We start from the raw sequence: 19884 nt of genomic DNA, 5'->3' as shown, positions 1-19884 counted from the left end.
AGGCAGTTAAGGTCCATAAGCCCGACCACAAGCCCGGAGCAGAGGGAGGCAGGAGTCTGGGACTTCAAATGGAAAGTAGGCGATTCACAGGTAGATGAGAAAGAGCAAACATTTGGTAAACAAATCCTTGCCTGGCCACCCAGAAACAACGGGAGGCAGAGGGGAGTCTAACAGACTTGCCATTCTTAGCTCTTAGGACCCTAAGGCAGTGATGGCGAACCTTTTGAGCTCGGCGTGTCAACATTTTGAAAAACCCTAACTTAGCTCTGGTGCCGTGTCACATATAGAAATTTTTTGATATTTGCTACCATAGTAAAACAAAGACTTATATTTTTGATATTTATTTTATATATTTAAATGCCATTTAACAAAAATCAACCAAAAAAATGAGTTCGCTTTCACCTCTGACACACGTGTCATAGGTTCGCCATCACTGCCCTAAGGTGACAGTTCCCTTTCTGTAAGCAGGTTTTTCTGTCTCTGAATTCCTTTAGGCAGGTCAGGGGGAGGTAAAAGACTCTTCTGTAGTCATTTTTAAAAAATATTTTTCTATTGATTTCAGAGAGGAAGGGAGATGAGGGGTGGAGGGAGAAACATCAATGATGAGAGAGAATCACTGATCAGCTGCCTTCTGCACCATGCCCCACACTAGGGATCGAGCCCGCAACCCCGCATGTGCCCTGATCCAGAATCATATCCTGATCTCCTGGTTCACAGGTCGACGCTCAACCACAGCCATGCCGGCTGGGCTTGAGTCATTTCTTAAAAATAATCAGCTTAAAATCATATCCCCAAAAGGCATATTTTGGGTGGCAAAACTTTGCTTCATTTCAGGAGTTAGAGGATGTGTTTATTAAATTCCTCAACTCAGGAAATATTTCAGTCAGTTCCCTAGGAGACAGCTCACTGCCTTGCCCCCCACCCCTGCCCTCATTAAGCCCCCACCATCATCTGAGAAATGTGGGTCAGAGGATACCTGGAATCATGTATCTAGAAAGGATGCAGAAAATTGCACAATGGCAATGACATATATGGACGGAAAGAAGCCACATAGTAAGCCTGACGCGCTCAGGGAAGGCCTGCGTGGTGGCCTTACAAACTCAGAGACCTGACGTAATCACAAAGGATGGTCTGAAAGTAAAACTTCTTAACTAAACGCAGTTTATTATGGTGGGTAGCCATGTTCCTGACAAAGTTCCATTTTCACCTTCATTAAGCCTTGTCTGTTGCCTTTTGCATCTAGATAACACACCTTTGGAAGGTCAAAGTAATTTTCTTTTCCCTCCAACCCTCAAAGCACAGGTACGGAACCAGAGTGGAAACCACAAATCCCCTCGTACTGAGTTAATTGTGTTTTTTAAAAAAATATATTTTATTGATTTTTTACAGAGAGGAGGGGAGAGGGATAGATAGAAACATCGAAGAGAGAGAAACATCGATCAGCTGCCTCCTGCACACTCCCTACTGGGGATGTACCTGCAACCAAGGTACATGCCCTTGACCGGAATCAAACCTGGGACCCTTGAGTCAGTACGCAGGCCAACGCCCTATCCACTGAGCCAAACCGGCCTGGGCCTGAATTAATTGTTGACTATTAACTATCCTGTACCCCCTACGCAAAAGAAGTGTGTGTCTATCATTTTACTTTTTATTAGATCCCAAAGGTTTCCTCATTTTGCTTTCTCCTGCCTCCCTAACCTATCACCAATAGATTTCAGGTAGCCCACCTATGTCATCTGTCATGTGTAAAATAAGATGCAAAACTGCCATTCTCTGGTGTATGTTCTCAATTCATAGAAATTTTGCTTCTGGCAATTGTCTGACTGTTTCAACTCACAAAACTTCTCTGCAGGCCTGAATGTTTCTTGCGTTGACACATAACTTTTGTTGATCTTAGTTGCGTATCTATAAATTAGGCAATACCATCTATCGCCTAGGATTATGGCGAGGACTGTGTGAGACGAACCTAGAACACAGGACAGGCCCTGGATTTCCGTCACTCCGGTAACAAGTACTTACTGAGCTACTGTGACTGGGCTGTGACTGACGGGTGGGGGGATGAATAGAAGGAGAAAACCTGGGCACAAGGGCGGGACTTCAAGGGGAAGGCCTCCCAGCCCCGCCCACGTGCTCCCACCGGCTGCTTGACAGCCGCCCAGGGCGCTCGACACGCCGGATATGACGTCACCTCCCGAGGTTCCCAGAACGAGGCGGTGGGACCGGAAGTGAACCCGGGGGGCTGGGGGTGTTCCAGACTGACCGGATGTGGGCCCGGGCCGGCTCCCCAGCCCCAGTTCCCGGGAGCTGGTCGAGGGGAGCGCGAGGAAGGCGGGCCGCGGGGCGGGGCCGCTGCAGGGGCGGGGCCTGCAGGCTGTCCGGCGGGGGCGGGACCCCTCGTCCCTGCGGGACCCCTCGTCCCGGCGGGACCCCGCCTGCCCGGTCGCCGGCGGCGGCTCGGCCATGAAGCTGAAGCTGAAGAACGTGTTTCTCGTCTACTTCCTAGTGTCGATCGCCGGCCTCCTCTACGCGCTGGTGCAGCTCGGTGAGCGGGGCGGGGCGGGGTGCTCCCCGCCCTGGGGATGAGCGGGGTGCGGACCCCATTCACCCGGCGCGGCCCGGCGACACCCCCTCCGCGGCCGCCGGGCGCGGGCCTCTCGCTGGAGCGCAGCCCGGCTCCCCCGCACCTCGGAGGCAATCCGGGCTCCTTCCTGCGTTCAGGGCCCCGCACGGTCCCGCCGCCGTCACCCCGTTTCCCAACCCTCTCGCTCGCTCTGCTCCGGTCACTCTGGCTCCGTGACAGTCACGGAACCCGCAGGCTCACGGAGCCCCGCACGCTCATTGCTCTCCAAGCTCTTCACCCGTTCCCTCCGCCTGCGGTGCTTCCCCCGCCTTCCCAGCCCGCAGGTCTCGCCCCAGGGTCTCCGCCGCCGAGGCCTTCCCTGCCGCATCTAGACGAGCGCTGCCTTCTCTGGGTTCTCTCTTGTGCTCTAACCTGTCTGCTCCCTCCTCGGCCCTCATCACAATTCGCAGTGTTGTTCTTTGCTTGGTGCCCGCCTCCTCCAGGGAGCGCGTCTGCCTTGCTCCCTGCTGCCTCCCCAGCCTTCAGGCAGCGCCTCCCGGAGGAGCGCTCAGTAAATGCTTATCCAGCAACGGAACCATCAGCTTAATGAGTCCTCGGTCGCACAGACAGGGCCACTGCTGACCCTCCGGTATTTGGGACCGCCCGGGCTTAGGGAGATAGACTTCTTCTTTATGGCCCCAGGAGGCAAAATTAGAACCAGCGGGGAGGAAGGATGGAGGCAGAGCATCAGCTCAGTATCCGAATGAAAATGGCAACAGATGGGACTTACTGGAGCTGGAGCGGGGATGCTGCTGGAGGCGGTGTAGAGGGCTGTCTGAGAGGTTGTAAGGCGATTCCTGCACTAGATGGGATGACATGATGGGCCTTTGGGACACTGAACGTGCTGTGTTTCGGTTCTCTGCCCCGACCCCTGCTTCCCGGGACCAGGCCAGCCATGTGACTGCCTCCCCCCGCTGCGGGCAGCAGCAGAGCAGCTTCGGCAGAAGGATCTGAGGATTTCCCAGCTGCAAGCTGATCTCCATCGTCCAGCCCCTGCCCCTGCCCAGCCCCCTGAGCCTGAGGCCCTGCCTACTATCTATGTTGTTACCCCCACCTATGCCAGGTATGGCCTCTGGTGCACCCAAGAGGCTTGCATGGACCAAGAGGTGGGCGCTGATGGAGAGGATTTGGGGGAGGCATTGGGCCAAGGAATGTTCCTCAAACTAGGGCGTGCCAAATGACAGGGGAAATGAACCACATCTTTACTCAAAAACTTGTGGGAAAATGGTTATTTTCTACTAAAAGAGATAGGGGTGTGCTATGAAGTGGGACACAAAATCCCTGAGAAATTTTAAGATAGAACAATATCGTTTCAAAGAAATTTGGAGCTTGCCACGGAATTCACTCTCTCTCCTTAGGGATCCTTTGGTGAGAAAGTTTGAGAACCCTATCTAGCTTGGAGTAGGCAAGGGCTTGGTCCTGCCTGGCTGGTGTGGCTCAGTTGGAGTGTCATCCCATGCACTGAAGGGTCTCAGGTTCAATTCCCAGTGGGCACATATCCCCCAATGGGGGCGATATTTCTTTCTCACACCTACGTCTCTCTCTTTCCCTCTCCCTCTCTCTATAAAATCAATAAAAATTTAACCTAGGAGAGGATTAAAATTTTTTTTTAAACTATTTCAAAAAGGGAGAAGGACTTAGTCTGGTAGCTTTTACCAGGGTCTAGAAATAGTTACATTAGATATTTACAATGTGTTTACTCTTACCAGGCACTGTGCTAAGGGCTGCACTATTTTTTTTTTATTTTTTTTTTTTTATTTTTTATTTTTTTTAATATATTTTATTGATTTCTTACAGAGAGGAAGGGAGAGAGAGAGTTAGAAACATCGATGAGGGAGAAACATCGATCAGCTGCCTCCTGCACATCTCCCACTGGGGATGTGCCCGCAACCCAGGCACATGCCCTTGACCAGAATCGAACCCGGGACCCCTCAGTCCGCAGGCCGACGCTCCATCCACTGAGCCAAACTGGTTTCGGCGGGCTGCACTATTTTTAAAAAATATATTTTTAATTGATTTTTAGAGAGAGAGAGAGGGAGAAAGAGGAGAAACATCAATGGGAAAGCAAAACATTGATGGGCTGCATCCTGCATGCCCTCTACTGGGGATCGAGCCTGCAACCTGGACATGTGCCCTGACCAGGAATTGCATTGAACCCACAAGTTCCAGGGCTAAATGCTGTGCTTTTTTTGTTTTTAATTAAAATGTAGCCTTTATTACTCACACAAATCAAGTGGGAAACTGTGGTTTGGGATCTGCAGCCAAAGGGCCTGCTAATTGCTCCCTGGAATCAGATGGTTGAGCCATCTAGGCACAGGCCGCTCTAGAACCCCCCCCCCCCCCAATACACACCACATACACACACACACACACACACACACACACCACCAAGCCTGTGGCTGGCAGGCCGATCTGAGGGAGAACGAAGCCTAGAAGAGACTGGCCGCACTTCCCAGTTCTTTGTCTAAATGCGGATAAGCCATCCTCCCCTGACGAGGAGTGAGTCGAGGGACTCCCCTAGAGCCCTCTCCCTGGAAACCCAAGCACAGAAGGAAAAGGACCTGGTCCCACTGGTGTTTTAGAAAACCATTATCTTATCTAATCTCTAAAACCACCTTGTAGAGTCCTGTCATTCCCATGTTACAGCCAAGGAAACAGACTTGGGGAGAGTGAGCCATTTCACCCAGATGTCGCCCCTAATTACAAACCTGGCATTCAAACCAGATGTGATTCCTTCCCCGAGTGCCTCCCAGGGCTGAGGTGGGTGACACACATGAGTGGGAGGACAGGGCAGGTGAATGTCCCTGTGAAGTTGACGGCAAGACGAGTTGGGGAAAGGCCCTGGGGATGCCAGAAGGGGGTCGGGAGAAGCTGTGTCTGCTAGCTGGCTGGAGTGGCAGCTGGGGGCTGCCCCCTTCCCTGCTGCTGCCTCTCCCCCTCCAGGCTAGTGCAGAAGGCCGAGCTGGTGCGACTGTCCCAGACCCTGAGTCTGGTGCCCCGGCTGCACTGGCTGCTGGTGGAGGACGCCGAGGGCCCCACCCCGTTGGTCTCCAGGCTGCTGGCTGCCTCTGGCCTCCTCTTCACACACTTGGCTGTCCTCACTCCCAAGGCCCAGAGGCTCCGGGAGGGCGAGCCAGGCTGGGTTCGTCCCCGCGGCGTAGAGCAACGGAACAGGGCTCTGGACTGGCTCCGGAGCGGAGGGGGCGCTGTCGGGGGAGAGAAGGACCCTCCGCCCCCGGGGACCCGGGGAGTTGTGTACTTTGCTGATGATGACAACACCTACAGCCGGGAACTCTTTGAGGAGGTGAGCACGGGGAGGGCCGGGAAAGGGGCCGTGGGCCAGCTTCCTCTGTTGCCTTGGTTATCACTGTTGCTCTAGGCCAGTGATGGCGAACCTATGACACGCGTGTCAGAGGTGACACGCAAACTCATTTTTTTGGTTGATTTTTCTGTTAAATGGCATTTAAATATATAAAATAAAGATCAAAAATATAAATCTTGGTTTTACCATGGTTGCAAATATCAAAAAATTTCTATATGTGACACGGCACCAAAGTTAAATTAGGGTTTTTCAAAATGCTGACACGCCGAGCTCAAAAGGTTCGCCATCACTGCTCTCAGCTGTTGGGTGAGGAGGGGGGACATGGAGCAGAGGACCCAGGTGGTCCTTCCTGCTGCTCCCCGTCCGCTGGGCCACTCCCTGTCTGTCTCTTGTCTCCCACCTCTGTTAGATGCGCTGGACCCGCGGTGTCTCCGTGTGGCCTGTGGGGCTGGTGGGCGGCCTGCGGTTCGAGGGCCCACGGGTACAGGACGGCCGGGTTGTGGGCTTCCACACGGCGTGGGAGCCCAACCGGCCGTTCCCAGTGGATATGGCGGGATTTGCAGTGGCCCTGCCCTTGCTGTTGGCTAAGCCCAATGCCCAGTTTGACGCAACCGCTCCCCGGGGCCACCTGGAGAGCAGTCTCCTGAGCCACCTGGTGGACCCCAAGGACCTGGAGCCACGGGCTGCCAACTGCACCCGGGTAAGAGGAGGGAGGTGGGCACGCAGCTCTGGGGTGGACAGGGGATGGGAGAAGTGGGGTGAGGCCCTGGGAGGAGGATCCCGGGGCAGGTGTTTGAGCAGGAGGGACCCTCACCCTCGGAACTCAGCTGCAGCCTTGCTTACTCTCCTGAAGGGCAGCGGGAGCCAGAGGACGACAGTGGGGCCCTGCCACTCTGTCTCCCAGTGTCCTGGCACCTGCATGGCCCACAGAGGTTAAGGGGTTAAGGCCCCATTTTCGAGGCACCGAGGCTCCCACGCTGTGTAGAGGGGGTTGGAGAATCCGGTCACACCGAGGGCCCAGGGGCCTGGCTCGGGCTGGGCCCGGCTCTGACGGAGTCCTCCCGGGGCAGGTCCTGGTGTGGCACACGCGGACGGAGAAGCCCAAGATGAAGCAGGAGGAGCAGCTACAGCGGCAGGGCCGCGGCTCAGACCCCGCCGTGGAGGTGTGATGGACGCCCCACCGACTGCCGTTTCGCCAGGCACAGACCTGTGGGGCCGGGCCCCTGGCTGCCAGTGTGCGGCTCTCCACGTCCTGACCCCTCAGAGCCAGGGGCGGCCCCCCTGCCGTTTCAGCCCAGCTGCTCCCCCGCCCCCAGCCTGCCATGTGGCACTGCCCACAGCTGGGGACAAGCAGCCCTTGTATTGAGCCGGGTCAGCCCTGTCTGGGGCGGAGCAGGACAGACAGACTCAGGAGGGAGGGCAGCTGAGTAACTGGGTAACTTACTGGGGCTGGGCATGCACGGGGGGCGGGGGGCTGGAGGAGCTGGGCTGGACCCTCCCCACCTGAGCATGCTGACCCCTCCTACCTCCAGAATAAAAAAATCTCCACCTGGAGGGGCCTCTCATTCTTTTCGTTTTATTAGTCTGCTTCTTGCGTTCTGATTCTCACCGGGGTCAGAACCTTGGCCTCCTGGCTTCTCTCTCAGACAGAAAGCCATTCTCTCAGGACCCACCCCTGAGGAGGAGACCAGCGGCGTCAGTCCGGAAGCTTCCTTGAGTCCGCAGGGAAGCTCTCAGCCTCCCATGCCGCTTGCCCACCTCCTGGGATTTCTGTTTCTGGGCTGTTCTAGGCCCTCAGACCCCTCGTTTTTTCTCCTACCCCGTCCAGCTTGCTAATTATTCTTAACCGCTCTAATCCCAGGGACCCCCCCCCCCCCCCCCCCGCCACACACACAACTTCCCCACCAGGGGCCTTGGCGAAAGGGTTGTGAGGTTTCCTGCTTCTCCACCCCTTCTCCCTCTGCCCGACCCCCAGCCCCGCTCCAGCCCAATAGGCCTCAGGCGGCCCCCCCAGGCGGTGCCTCCTCTGCAGGGGCCGCCCCGGGTGCCGGCCTGTGGGCAGCCCCTCCCTGCAGCCAGGCAGCTCTCAGCCTGTGCCTCAGCCCCCCGGGCAGGAGATAGCCCTGGGTCTCCCCTTCCCCATCGATGACTCCTCCAAGCCCCTCCAGTGCCGTCTGCAGGTACCGCAGGCCCAGGAGCACCGGAGTCTGGGGAGAGCAAGGGGAAGAGGTCGGTGCGGGTCCGCGGGTCCAGGGCCCCGGGGTTGGAGTCAGCGAGGAGTCCCGGTGGAGGGAGGCCTCAGACACTTTGCTGACTCACCTGCAGCAGGAAGGTGACAGCCAGCAGGCTGCCCAGTGTGCTCGCCAGCCCCTGCAGGTGCCCCAGCAGCGCCCCGTGGCATCCTTGAGCCCAGAGGTTTAGGTTGGGCTGACGGGGATCGAAGAGGGGGTGGGCGTGGGGGTCTGAGAGCCGGTCTTGCAGGCAAGGCCTGGGTGAGTGGGGGTTGCAGCAGGAAAAAGGGACTCCGTCAGTCAGATACAGGCCTTCCACATTGCTCTGGATGCGGCTGTGAAGGGAGGGGCAGGGTTAGGGTGCCTGGAACCAGCGGCCTGGGGGAGAGGCTGCAGGCACAGTTGACACGGGACAATGAGAGGAGACATTTCTAACTGCTTTCCTGTGTGCCAGGCAGGCTCAGTTCATCTGTCTCCACAGCAGTTCTGTGAGACATGCTGTCATCACCTCCATTCTACCGATGAGGACACGGGCCCAGAGGCGTTCGGCAGCCGCCCTGGGCCACACAGTAATAGATGGCGGAGCTGTCACCCATCCCCTCAGTCACTAAGCTCTATGTGTTGCCGGCTGGGTGGGGTGGGGTTTTAAAGGACGGAGGAGGAGGAGGGGGAGAGGAGAGAAGCAGGTCACTCACTCAACCACATCCTGGTCATTGGGGTCCAGGTACCGGCTGCTGACCCACTGGACCCCAAACCAATCCTTGAACCCGTGGCGCCCGCAGCAGTGGTGCCTCAGCTGCAGCTCATCCAACAGCCGCTTGGCGTGGCAGTGCCCAGGCACCTCCGTGTCCTTGTAGTGAGCCATGGCAGCGCCCAGGCCCTCCTCCAGCCCCGTGTCCAGACTTCCAGGGAGAGCTAAGGCTAGCGCCAGGGCGAGGACCAGCAGCCCGCCACCCCCAGCCGTGCCAGCCACCAGCAGGGGGCCCAGGATCCTTCGCCAGGGCGGGTATTGAGCTGCGTCCAAACTGGCCCTGCTGGCTCCCGCGCCCGCCAGTCCGGTGCACAGAGCCACGGCTCCCGCGGCCAGGGCCACCTGCGGCAGGGCCGTGAACGGGCAGGAGGGAGCCAAGAAGGTGCGAAGGTGCAACAGCTGGACCAGGAGGTGCCCGCTGCACAGGAGGGTGAGGCCACCGGCCAGCGCCAGCACCCAGGACAGGAGCCAGAGCCCCTGCGCCAGCCGGATGCGGGGCTGGAGCGGCAGCGCCAGGGGCAGCACGGGCGCCATCTCCCATCTCCGCCCCGGGAAGCGCAGGGTTGGCAGGGACGGGCTGTCGGGGCCAGGCGCTGAGTCAGCCCAGCCCGGCTTGAGCTGCGCTAATGCCACCCTGACCCCAATACCCTGGGCGCCCGCCCCCCCAGCCGTAATCGCCCGGCGCCCGCCCCGGCCCGCGCCAACTCGGGATGCCTCGGCCTGGCCCCTGGGGAAAGCCCCGCCCCGGCCCCTCCCGGAAGGGGGAGGGGCTGGTCGGCTGGGCCCCGGGGGGCTTGGGGCGGCGGGGGGCGGCGGGCCGGGGGCGGAGACCTCGAGGTCCACGCGCCCTCCGCGTCCCCAGGGAGTCCGGGGGCGGAGATCCCGGAAGGGCCCCGAGGGCGGAGGCCGGCCGGGGGCCGGGGGGTCAGCGGGTTGGCCCCGCCCCTTGCTGAGCCGCGGGGCCCGGACAGGGAGGGGTTACCGGGCGGCCCGGCCCCCCCCTCGGCCCGCCCCCCCTCCCGCGCTTCCTGGCGGCTCCGCGTCCGGCGCCTGTTTGTGCAGCGGCGCTGGGCCCCGCGACGGCCCCGCCACTCCACCCCCGGGAGCCCGGAGCGGCCCCGGGAGAGCCCGAGGCCCCGGCGGGCCCGAGCCCGCGCCCCCGCCCCCTCCAGCCCCTTTCCCCGAGCCCGACAGCGCCCCCAGGGGGTGGCCCGGCGCCCCGCGCGCCCCAGGGTGCTTCCCCTTCCCCTCTCCCGGGCCATGGCCCCCGCGGCTTAGACGCCTCCTCCGCTGCCGCCGCTCGGAGCCAGCCCGGGGGCCGGATGGATGGGGCCGGGGGGCCCGGTGAGTACGGGGCGGGCGGGCGGCGAGCCCCTTCCCGGAGCGCGCGGCCGGCCGGTCCGGCGCTGCTGGTGCCCGACGGCCGTCCAGGGGCGCCCGCGTGCTCCGCGGCCCCAGGGCTGGAGCATCCTCCACGGCCCTCGGGTCGCCCTCCCGGTCCTTGGGCCTCTGCTGCTGTCCTTTCGGACGTACCCGCGTCATCCTCCCACCCCACCCCCACCCCCACCCCCCGTGGCTCCGCACCTGAATGTCCCCCGGCCCCCCCCGGCACCTGGGCCTCTCCTGCTGTTTCGTGTCTTTTTGCTTCTGACCCCCAGCGGTTCCCCGGGACCTGCCCCGTGGCTCTGTCTGCACCGGTGCCCTCTCCTGTCACTGCATTTCTCCTCCTGGTCCTCACCCCGTGGCCCCGCTCTGTCCCGGGGCTGCCTGCTCGGGCTCCCGCCTTCCCCGGAGACCGAGCTGCTCCGGGTGGCCCGTGGGCCCTCACCCGTCCTGCGGCTCCCGCTGTGGTTCCCACGCCCGCGGGCAGCACTCCGCGCTCCCCCCGCGCTCCCGGTCCGCCCTGCCCGGCGGAGGCCTGGACGGCGGCAGGAAAGGCGCTCTGCCAGCTTCCTCGCCTGCCCGCCAGGAGGAGGCCCTGGGCCCTGGGCGCCGTCTCCTCCCCTCGGGCCGCAGTCCTCCTGCACCCATGCGAAGCTGCGGGGAGAAAGAAGCTGCCAGCTCCCCCAGGTGCGGGGCCTCTGAGCGCGCTTCCCCTTTCCCAGGCGAGGGCCCTGCTCAGCAGGCCCTGCAGGCCCTGAGCCAGCGGCTCCAGGTGCAGGAGAAGGAGATGGAGCTGGTGAAGGCCGCCCTGGCCGAAGCCCTGCGCCTGCTTCGGCTGCAGGCGCCCCCCCCCTCCTTGCAGGACCCGGGCCCGGCAGCTCCCACCAGGGCCAGGTATGCCTGTCGTCCCCCCTCTTCCTCCTTCCCGGGGCTCAGCGGGCATGGACTGATTCCCTGTCTCCTCGGCAGCCCTGCAGCCCCCCCAGGACTGCCACCCCCGCGCAGCCCCTCCTTGGTGAGCCGGGGCACCCAGACGGATTCGGAGGTGGGGATGGAGGCATCCCCAGGAACCCCTGGCCTGAGCAATGGGCCCGCGGCCCCTCAGGGGGGCAGTGAAGAGCCTAGTGGAACCCAGTCTGAAGGAGGGGGCAGCAGCAGCAGTGGCACTGGCTCCCCTGGGGGCGCTGGCTCCCCGGGGGGCACGGGCTCTCCGGGCATCCTCAGGCTTGTACAGCCCCCCCAGTGCACTGACACGTGAGTGTCCTGTGGCCGAGGCGGGGCGGGGGGTTAGGGGGGGTTGGCAGGGAGAGGACTGGGGAGCATGGTTAGAGCGGATGACCTTCACCTGCTCACTGCTCCTCTCAGGGCGCGGAGAAATTCCTCTTCATCGCCCTCAGAGCGGCCTCGACAGAAGCTCTCCCGGAAGGCAGCGTCCTCGGCCAACCTGTTATTGCGGTCAGGGAGCACAGAGAGGTGGGCGAGGCTCCCCAACCTGCCCCACCCCAGGCCCAGGCTCTTGACTTTCCTCGTCCCTCACTCGCTTCCCTGGGTGGGGTGGGGGGGGCCTCATTGCCCAACAGGAAGAAGGGAACCAGCACGCGTGGGGGCCGGCTGTGTTCTGGGCACTGTGCTAAGTCCTCGACCTCCTCCATCTCACTCAGTCCCACGGCATCCTTGGGGGGTAGGTGGTCTCATGCTGTTCACTGTCCAGGTGAGGAGGCGGGCTCAGAGAGGGTAAGTCATCTGTCTGGGGTCACACAGCTAGAGGCAGGGCTCCAACGCAACTCTCCCTGACTCTAGTCCCTTGCCCTTTCCTCCTCATCACTGTACACCTCTTGAGGTGCCAAGAGGCTTTTCCAGAAGCTTCCATGATTTTCATGGGTGACTCTTCTCAGAGTTTCAGCCCCTCCCCTTTCTCCAATTTACCAGACTCGACTGTTAGAGCAAAGGCGAGTCCCCGAGGTTGAGCGTAGCTGTCTCAGAGCGTGGACAGGCCTCGGGGCCGGGAGTGGTCATTCTAGCCCTGCCCTTGGTCGCCTTCCTTCTCTGCAGAGGTATCACCACCTCTTATCACCTGTGACGGTGATCTCTGGAATTCTGTTACTTTCCTCTGAGAGATAAGGGCTTTCTTGCTTACCTCCCAGAGCCCCGAAGGGCAGGCCTGGGGTACATTCTGGATTCATTTTTGTCCCATTTCTTGGATGGGGACGTGAAAAGCTCCATAGCCAGAGGCCTGATGGTCTGGAGCAGTGGTCGGCAAACTGCGGCTCGCGAGCCACACGCGGCTCTTTGGCCCCTTGAGTGGCTCTTTGACAAAATACCGACTTCTGCGCATGGGCCATGAAGTTTCCGTCGCACTGTACGTGCGTGCCCGCACGTGGTATTTTGTGGAAGAGCCACACTCAAGGAGCCAAAGAGCCGCATGTGGCTCGCGAGCCGCAGTTTGCCGACCACGGGTCTGGAGGAAAGGGCTCCTCCCTGTCACTCCGCATTGTGTCTTGCAAGCCTTGTGGCCTGGTGCCATGCGCTCGGCCCCCAGCCTCACGGGCTCGGGTCTGAGATGGAGCCGGAAGTCCCGCCTACTCTAGGGCCTGGGTGCCCGGATCGCAGGCCTTGACTGCGGGGGTGACTGTGGCCTCGAGTAGCCTCCCTTCTGTGCTCGGCCCCTTTGCACGTGTATCTCGGGACCTGACCCCAAACCCTATGCTTTTCTGTCTTCCCAACAGCCGAGGCGGGAAAGACCCCCTCTCCAGCCCTGGGGGCCCGGGATCTCGGAGGAACAACTACAATTTGGGTAAGTGCAGAAGCCTCTGGAAGAATCTGGATGAAAGAGTTAGGGTTTGGGCTAGAGCCCCAAGAGCTACTTTGGGGCGACCTGTGAGGTCTGGTGGGTAGAGTTCTGCTCTGGCTTTCCTGGAGGGGGGCTGCAGGGTGGTGGTTGACACCCCCCTTCTCTCTGTAGAAGGCATCTCAGTGAAGATGTTCCTTCGCGGCCGCCCAATTACCATGTACATCCCATCTGGCATCCGCAGCCTTGAGGAGCTGCCCAGCGGCCCGCCCCCGGAGACCCTCAGCCTTGACTGGGTGTATCCTGCCCCCTCCAGGCCCATGGGAACCACCTTTCCCATCTTGGGACCCCCACCCCCCCGTTTATGGTTTCCTCCTGGCTCTGCAGGGACGGGAACCCCCTGAATCCTCTCTTACCATCCTCTGCCAGTAGCACTGCCAGCCAGAAGCTCTGTTCTCCTTTCTTCCTCATCCTGCCCTTGGTCTGACCCTTTCCTTGACCGCGATGCCCACTCCAGTTACGGGTACAGGGGTCGTGACTCCCGCTCTAATCTGTTTGTGCTGCGTTCTGGGGAGGTGGTCTACTTTATCGCCTGTGTGGTGGTGCTGTACCGGCCTGGGGGAGGCCCAGGGGGTCCTGGAGGTGGCGGCCAGAGACATTACCGGGGCCACACGGACTGCGTTCGATGGTGAGGGGCCCGGGGCCCGGGGCCCGGGAGTGGGCAGCTCTAGGCATGGGGATGCTGGGCGTGGCAGACAGGGGGCCTGGGCGGGTGTGGAGGAGCAGGAGAGAGGCGTTGCCTTGCTGCTCGGCAAGCCTAGAGAGGCGGCCTGGGTGGCCTTGAGAGACCCACCCCCTTCCTTAGAGCATCTGCTCCCCCACGTAGCCTGGCCGTCCACCCTGATGGTGTTCGCGTCGCCTCAGGACAGACAGCTGGAGTGGATAAGGATGGGAAGGTAAGGCCAAACTCAAACCCAGGCGGGCAGGAGGAACCTCTCGCCCAGCTGTCCTCCCCCCCGCCTGACCCCTTCTCCCGCTCCAGCCCCTGCAGCCTGTGGTTCACGTGTGGGACTCGGAGACGCTGCTGAAGCTGCAGGAGATAGGACTGGGGGCCTTCGAGCGGGGCGTGGGGGCCCTGGCCTTTTCAGTGGTGGTGAGCTGGCCCGAAGCCTCCAGACCCCCATCTTTCTTCTCCGGGAACCCCCTTCTTTAACTTCATCAGGAAGTCTCAGACATCCTGGCCTGCCTGACCCTTGCCCAGCCGGTTCTCCTCCCCTCCCCACGTGTGATGGTGTGAGCTGCCTAATGACCGTGAACTCCCAGACCTCTGGTCCTCACTCAGCCCCTCCCGCCTGTCCCCACCCTCAGGACCAGGGGGCTTTTCTCTGCGTGGTGGACGATTCCAATGAGCACATGTTGTCCGTGTGGGACTGCGGCCGCGGCACGAAGCTGGCTGAGATCAAGGTGAGGGGCCGGGTGGCCTGCAGACACCGCCGGTTGGGGTTGGAGGTGGGAGTGGTGGGCCCCAAGAGTCCAGACTTACCCACCTATTACTTCCTTTCTGGCTGTCGCCTGGGCCCGCCTCCCAGCCTCCCAGCCTCTGAGAGGCTGAGCAGTGGGGACTGCAGAAGTTCTGGCCTCACAGGAGATCATGCCAGGCAGGCGGGTGACTAATCAGGAACAGTTGCTCTTCGGGGCCCAGGGTGTGGACGGAAGGGTGCCCCGGGGCTTCTGGATCCCTGCAGACGCACAGTCAGGATGCAGAGGAAGAGTCAATGGGATGAGGGTGCTGAGGGCTCGGGGTGGCTGAATCCAGTGTCTTCTCTTCAGAGCACAAATGACTCGGTCCTGGCTGTCGGCTTCAGCCCTCGTGATAGCAGCTGCATTGTCACCAGCGGGAAATCGCACGTGCACTTCTGGAACTGGAGTGGTGCAGCGGGGGTCCCTGGGAATGGGACCCTCACGCGGAAACAGGGTGTCTTTGGGGTGAGGTGTGGATGGGTGCAGGGCGGGGGAGGGCAGATGGAGATGGAAGTAGTGCTCGGAGGACTGGAGACCCCGGTGCTCCCCACCTCCCGGCTGCCCCGTGACCTTTGGTCTTTGCCCTCCCCTGTGGCCTCACCTCTCCCCTAGAAATACAAGAAACCCAAGTTTATCCCTTGTTTTGTGTTCCTCCCGGATGGAGACATCCTCACGGGGGACTCAGAGGGGAACATTCTCACCTGGGGGCGGAGCCTCTCAGATTCCAAGACTCCAGGCAGGGGCGGAGCCAAAGGTATGTGGCTGGGGTGGCATCTGGGAAGTCTAGCCCCCTAGAGGGTTTATGGGAACAGAGAACAGGGTTGCCCCTCCCATTTTTTATTTTTATTTTTTTACCGTGAGAGCTGATAGTTGTCTGGGGGACCGTGGAGAAAGGTACGGGCAGCATGGCAGAGAGTAAAGGGCTGGGGCTTTGGGGCCTGCCAGGTCCTGGGTTCAGATCCCAGTGTTGCCACTAATGGTCTGGCCTTTAAGAAGTGACTTCAATTCTTTGAGTCTCAGTTGTCCAGTCTGTAAACTGGGAAGAACGAGAGCCCGAGTCAGAGACGGTAACCAGCAGGCCTCAGGCAGCTGGGGTTACTGCTCTGTTGTGACTGCCTAGATTGTCCCTTCCCCACTTCCCTGCACCCCAAGAGCCTGACCTGCCCAGGACTGTGCCAACAGAGACCTATGGGATTGTGGCTCAGGCCCATGCTCATGAAGGTTCCATCTTCGCCCTGTGTCTCCGGCGGGACGGGACCGTGCTGAGTGGCGGCGGGCGGGACCGGCGGCTGGTACAGTGGGGGCCTGGTTTGGTGGCCCTCCAGGAAGCTGAGGTGAGGGCTGGGCTGGGTGGAGGGCGGGAGGGGGGAGAGGAATGGCCGGTGCCCCCTGACTTCCTGCCACCACTGCAGATTCCTGAACACTTCGGGGCTGTGCGGGCCATCGCGGAGCGGCTGGGCTCTGAGCTGCTGGTGGGAACCACCAAGAATGCGTTGCTGCGAGGAGATCTGGCCCAGGGCTTCTCCCCTGTGATCCAGGTTGGGGGGCCGAGGGCTGGGGGTGGTGGGGAGAGCTGCCGGGAGGGCGGGAGGGCAGAGGCGATACGCATGCTCTGCTGCAGGGCCACACGGACGAGCTCTGGGGGCTGTGCACACACCCCTTCCAGAACCGCTTCCTCACCTGCGGCCACGACAGGCAGCTCTGCCTGTGGGACGGGGAGGGCCACGCGCTGGCCTGGAGCATCGACCTCAAGGTAGAGCCCGGGTCCCCGGGTCCCCAGTGCCACCCCTGCCGTGACTCCTGTGGCCCCCACGCCTTCCTCAGTATCCCCTTTCCTTCTGCTCCCCGGAGGCAGCTGGTTTGTCCTGGTGTGGCTACTAAATGTTCCTTCTTCTGATCTGATGCCTCCTGTACCCGCTCCCCCACCCCGTCCCCCCATCCCTCCCCCCCCCCCCAGCAACTGACGGTTAATCTCCCACCCAGCTCTCAGTTCTGGTGGCTCAGCATTTTGAATATCACCTCGTTTCAGCTCTGCCCGCACACACCTGCCTGCGCTCCCGGCCCACCGCCCGTCCTTCCTGCCCCTCCTTGGAATGACAAGGCGTCTGTTGGGTCCCTCAGTAGAAAGGCGTCTTGAATTGACCTTTTTCTCCCCCCAGGAGACGGGCCTCTGTGCAGACTTCCACCCCAGTGGGGCGGTGGTGGCTGTGGGACTGAACACGGGGAGGTGAGAGGGACCCGGGGGGAAACAGGGGGTGTAGGGAGGGTTCCTGGCGATGGCGTGTGTGTGTGTGTGTGTGTGTGTGTGTGTGTGTGTGTGTGAAGCAGCGTGACCACTGGCTGCTCCAAGCCCCAACTGCACCTTCCTGTTCCTCGGTGCTTCTCCCTGCAGCCTGGGCCTCCTGTCTCCGGTGGCAACTGCCATCGCGCCCTCCCCCAACACCTTCCCCTCCAGCCGGGATGGAGGAGGTGGCAGCTCAGCAGAGGGAAGCTGCGGAGATGGGAGGGCAGAGGGGAGGCGAAGAGTGACGGGCCTACAGATTCCCCAAGGCCCTTGCAGTCCAGCCCTTTTCCTTTCTCCCAAGGCATCAGAAGCCCCTCAGCTCTTATCTGCCCGTGGCCCCTTCCCATTTCCCAGTGTAAGAATGCAGTGGGGCCCTGGCCGGCGCGGCTCAGTGGTTAGAGCATCACCTGTGCACCTAAGGGTCGTGGGTTCGATTCCTAGTCAAGGGCATGTACTTGGGCTGCAGGTTCGATCGCCGGCCCCGTCCTGTTTCGGTGCATTCAGGAGGAACCGATCGATGTGTCTCTCACATTGATGTTTCTCTCCCTCCCCACCCCCCTTCCCTTCCACTCTCTGAAAACCAATGGGAAAATATCCTCTGGTGAGGATTAAAAAGAAAAAAAAAGGGAAAAAAAGAACGCAGTAGGGCCTTTCTGCCTGCCTCACAGCTTTCCCCTGGGCGTCTCGGAGTCTCTCCGACGTGTCAGCGTCCTCACACCTGCTTCCCCACCCCTCCCTTCCAGGTGGCTGGTTTTGGATACGGAGACCAGAGAGATCGTGTCTGACGTCACCGATGGCAATGAGCAGCTCTCAGTGGTTCGGTACAGCCCAGGTGGGAGCCACCCCCGCCCCGGACCCAGACCCGTCCCTGGTCCTTCCCTGTCTGAGTGACTGTCTTTGTAGATGGGTTACACCTGGCCATTGGTTCGCATGACAACATGATCTACATCTATAGTGTTTCCAGTGATGGTGCCAAGTCCAGCCGCTTTGGCCGCTGTGTGGTGAGAAAGCTGGGGTGGCGGGTGGGGCATCGCCATAGCAGGGAAACTCCTCAAAGGGCCCAAGGCACTTAGGGGGGCTAGGGGACGGGAATGGGGGCTCCATTTTTAGTCTCTTGACCCTTGCTCCCAGGGTCACTCCAGCTTTATTACTCACCTTGACTGGTCCAAGGACGGGAACTTCATCATGTCCAATTCTGGGGACTATGAGATCCTTTACTGTGAGTGGCAATAGGGTGGGCATGGGGAGAGAGTCCTTGGGGTGGGCTCTGTGTGTGTGTGAAGGCTCCTGGTTGCGGGGGGTAGGTGAAGGATATGTGGGGGGCTCCAGGAGGAGGGGCTGTCAGATGGGGACGTGGAGATGGGGTTGGAGTCAGGATTATACACATAGGAGTAACTAATTTGGGGGAAAAAAACGCAGTTTTTTTTAAAAATATATTTTACTGATTTTTTACAGAGAGGAAGGGAGAGAGATAGAGAGTTAGAAACATCAATGAGAGAGAAACATCGATCAGCTGCCTCCTGCACACCCCACACTGGGGATGTGTCCGCAACCAAGGTACATGCCCTTGACCAGAATCGAACCTGGGACCCTTGAGTCCGCAGGCTGACGCTCTATCCACTGAGCCAAACCGGTTAGGGCAAACACGCAGTTTTATACCATCTTTTCCCCACAAGGATTTGAGGGAGTTGAAAAATATCCTAAGAAAAGGTTGTTTCGGACAAGTTCCTCAGGGCAGGTGTGGCGGGACTGCGGTGCCCAGGGAGGAGGAACTGGCAGAAGCCTTGGGAGCGCCCAGGCAGCACGGGGCTGGGTTTGCCGGGCCGAGGGCTGCTGCGGTGACCAGATCACATGCCCCGGCCTCCCGTGTCAGCCTTTCCAACCTGGCTTCCGAGCCGCTTCCCCTCTGCGGCCGGGTGAGGGCTGAGCGGGGTGGGCGCCCTCTCCCCAGGGAACGTGGGTGAAGGCTGCAAGCTGCTGAGGAATCGCTATGAGAGCCGGGACCGGGAGTGGGCCACCTACACCTGCGTGCTGGGCTTCCACGTCTACGGTGAGCAGGGGCGCAGGGTGGGGAGCGCGCCCCGGGCTGGGAATGCTGGGCGGTGTCCAGGGAGGCGGGGGGTGGCCAGGGTGCGTATGTGGGGGGGTGTCCAGCACCCGGCAGACCCAGCCCGGAGGCCCCCGCGCTCCTCGGCGCTCCCTGGGAAGGACTGCCTGGAACGTGGCCGGTGGGCGGAGGCGGCGCCGGGAGCACCGGCGCGGGGCAGCTCGGGGCTGTGGGCGGAGGCAGGAGGAGGCCGGGCTGAGCGGCCGCTGTGCTGCCAGGCGTGTGGCCAGACGGCTCGGATGGCACGGACATCAACTCGCTGTGCCGCTCCCACAACGAGCGCGTGGTGGCCGTGGCCGACGACTTCTGCAAAGTGCACCTCTTCCAGTACCCGTGCGCGCGCGCCAAGGTGAGGCGGGGCCCGGGGCGGGGGGCCGGCCCCGCGCGGCCTCGCAGCCCCCGCAACTCCACCTCCCGCCCCCCCCCGCCCGCAGGCGCCCAGCCTCGTGTACGGCGGCCACGGCAGCCACGTGACCAGCGTCCGGTTCACCCACGATGACTCGCACCTCATCTCGCTGGGCGGCAAGGACGCCAGCATCTTCCAGTGGCGAGTGCTGGGCGCCGGGGGCTCGGGGCCGGCGCCCGCCACGCCCTCGCGAACCCCCTCTCTGTCCCCGGCCTCCTCCCTTGACGTCTGACCGCCGCGGATCGGGACCCACGGGCCCTGCCGCTCGGCTCCGCCCCCGGGACTAGGGGCCGACCTCTTCCTCGACTCGGAGACATTCCCAATCGCGCATTCCCCTGGAGGGGGCGGCCAGCACCCCAGCACACACTGTACAGACCCGCTGGCCGAGCCGGGCCGCCCCAGCCTGGGCCCCGACTCCCGCTGCCTGCTGAGGGGCAATAAACCAAAAGCAAAGTCGCCTCCCAGTCCTTT

General features: G+C 61.3%; 3 protein-coding genes across 5 annotated transcripts; 2 read left to right on the top strand and 1 right to left on the bottom strand.

Moving 5' to 3' along the window:
- Window positions 1-2252: 2252 nt before the first annotated feature.
- On the top strand, window positions 2253-7496 carry B3GAT3 (beta-1,3-glucuronyltransferase 3). Its single transcript, XM_081099733.1, has 5 exons — window positions 2253-2542; window positions 3509-3683; window positions 5564-5924; window positions 6352-6642; window positions 7013-7496. The coding sequence occupies exons 1-5, from the start codon at window positions 2461-2463 to the stop codon at window positions 7109-7111; spliced, it is 1008 nt and encodes a 335-aa protein (XP_080955859.1). The 5' UTR covers window positions 2253-2460; the 3' UTR covers window positions 7112-7496.
- On the bottom strand, window positions 7494-9877 carry ROM1 (retinal outer segment membrane protein 1). Its single transcript, XM_081099735.1, has 3 exons — window positions 8869-9877; window positions 8262-8508; window positions 7494-8149 (listed from the first exon to the last, which is right to left on the bottom strand). Exons 1-3 carry the CDS (start codon window positions 9456-9458, stop codon window positions 7940-7942), a joined length of 1047 nt encoding a protein of 348 aa, XP_080955861.1. The 5' UTR covers window positions 9459-9877; the 3' UTR covers window positions 7494-7939.
- A 71-nt stretch (window positions 9878-9948) lies between these two features.
- EML3 (EMAP like 3) lies at window positions 9949-19869 on the top strand. Of its 3 annotated transcripts, XM_081099731.1 has the most exons (22): window positions 9949-10268; window positions 11030-11201; window positions 11277-11561; window positions 11673-11780; window positions 13034-13101; window positions 13270-13393; window positions 13613-13783; window positions 13982-14051; window positions 14138-14248; window positions 14464-14559; window positions 14926-15081; window positions 15229-15370; window positions 15799-15950; window positions 16029-16154; window positions 16238-16369; window positions 16776-16843; window positions 17644-17732; window positions 17804-17901; window positions 18032-18119; window positions 18852-18950; window positions 19226-19356; window positions 19442-19869. In XM_081099731.1, the coding sequence occupies exons 1-22, from the start codon at window positions 10247-10249 to the stop codon at window positions 19643-19645; spliced, it is 2712 nt and encodes a 903-aa protein (XP_080955857.1). In that variant the 5' UTR covers window positions 9949-10246; the 3' UTR covers window positions 19646-19869. The 3 variants fall into 3 exon arrangements, with proteins under 3 accessions (XP_080955857.1, XP_080955856.1, XP_080955858.1); XM_081099730.1 differs by having other exon boundaries at window positions 10230-10268; window positions 11030-11561; XM_081099732.1 differs by lacking the exons at window positions 9949-10268; window positions 11030-11201; window positions 13270-13393 and having other exon boundaries at window positions 11337-11561; window positions 13671-13783; window positions 15769-15950.
- The last annotated feature ends 15 nt before the right edge of the window (window positions 19870-19884 follow it).

The sequence above is a fragment of the Myotis nattereri genome (genome assembly GCF_964212035.1).
Source record: "Myotis nattereri genome assembly, chromosome: 9".
Taxonomy (NCBI): Eukaryota; Metazoa; Chordata; class Mammalia; order Chiroptera; family Vespertilionidae; genus Myotis; species Myotis nattereri.
This window is presented reverse-complemented; position numbering and strand designations above follow the sequence as displayed.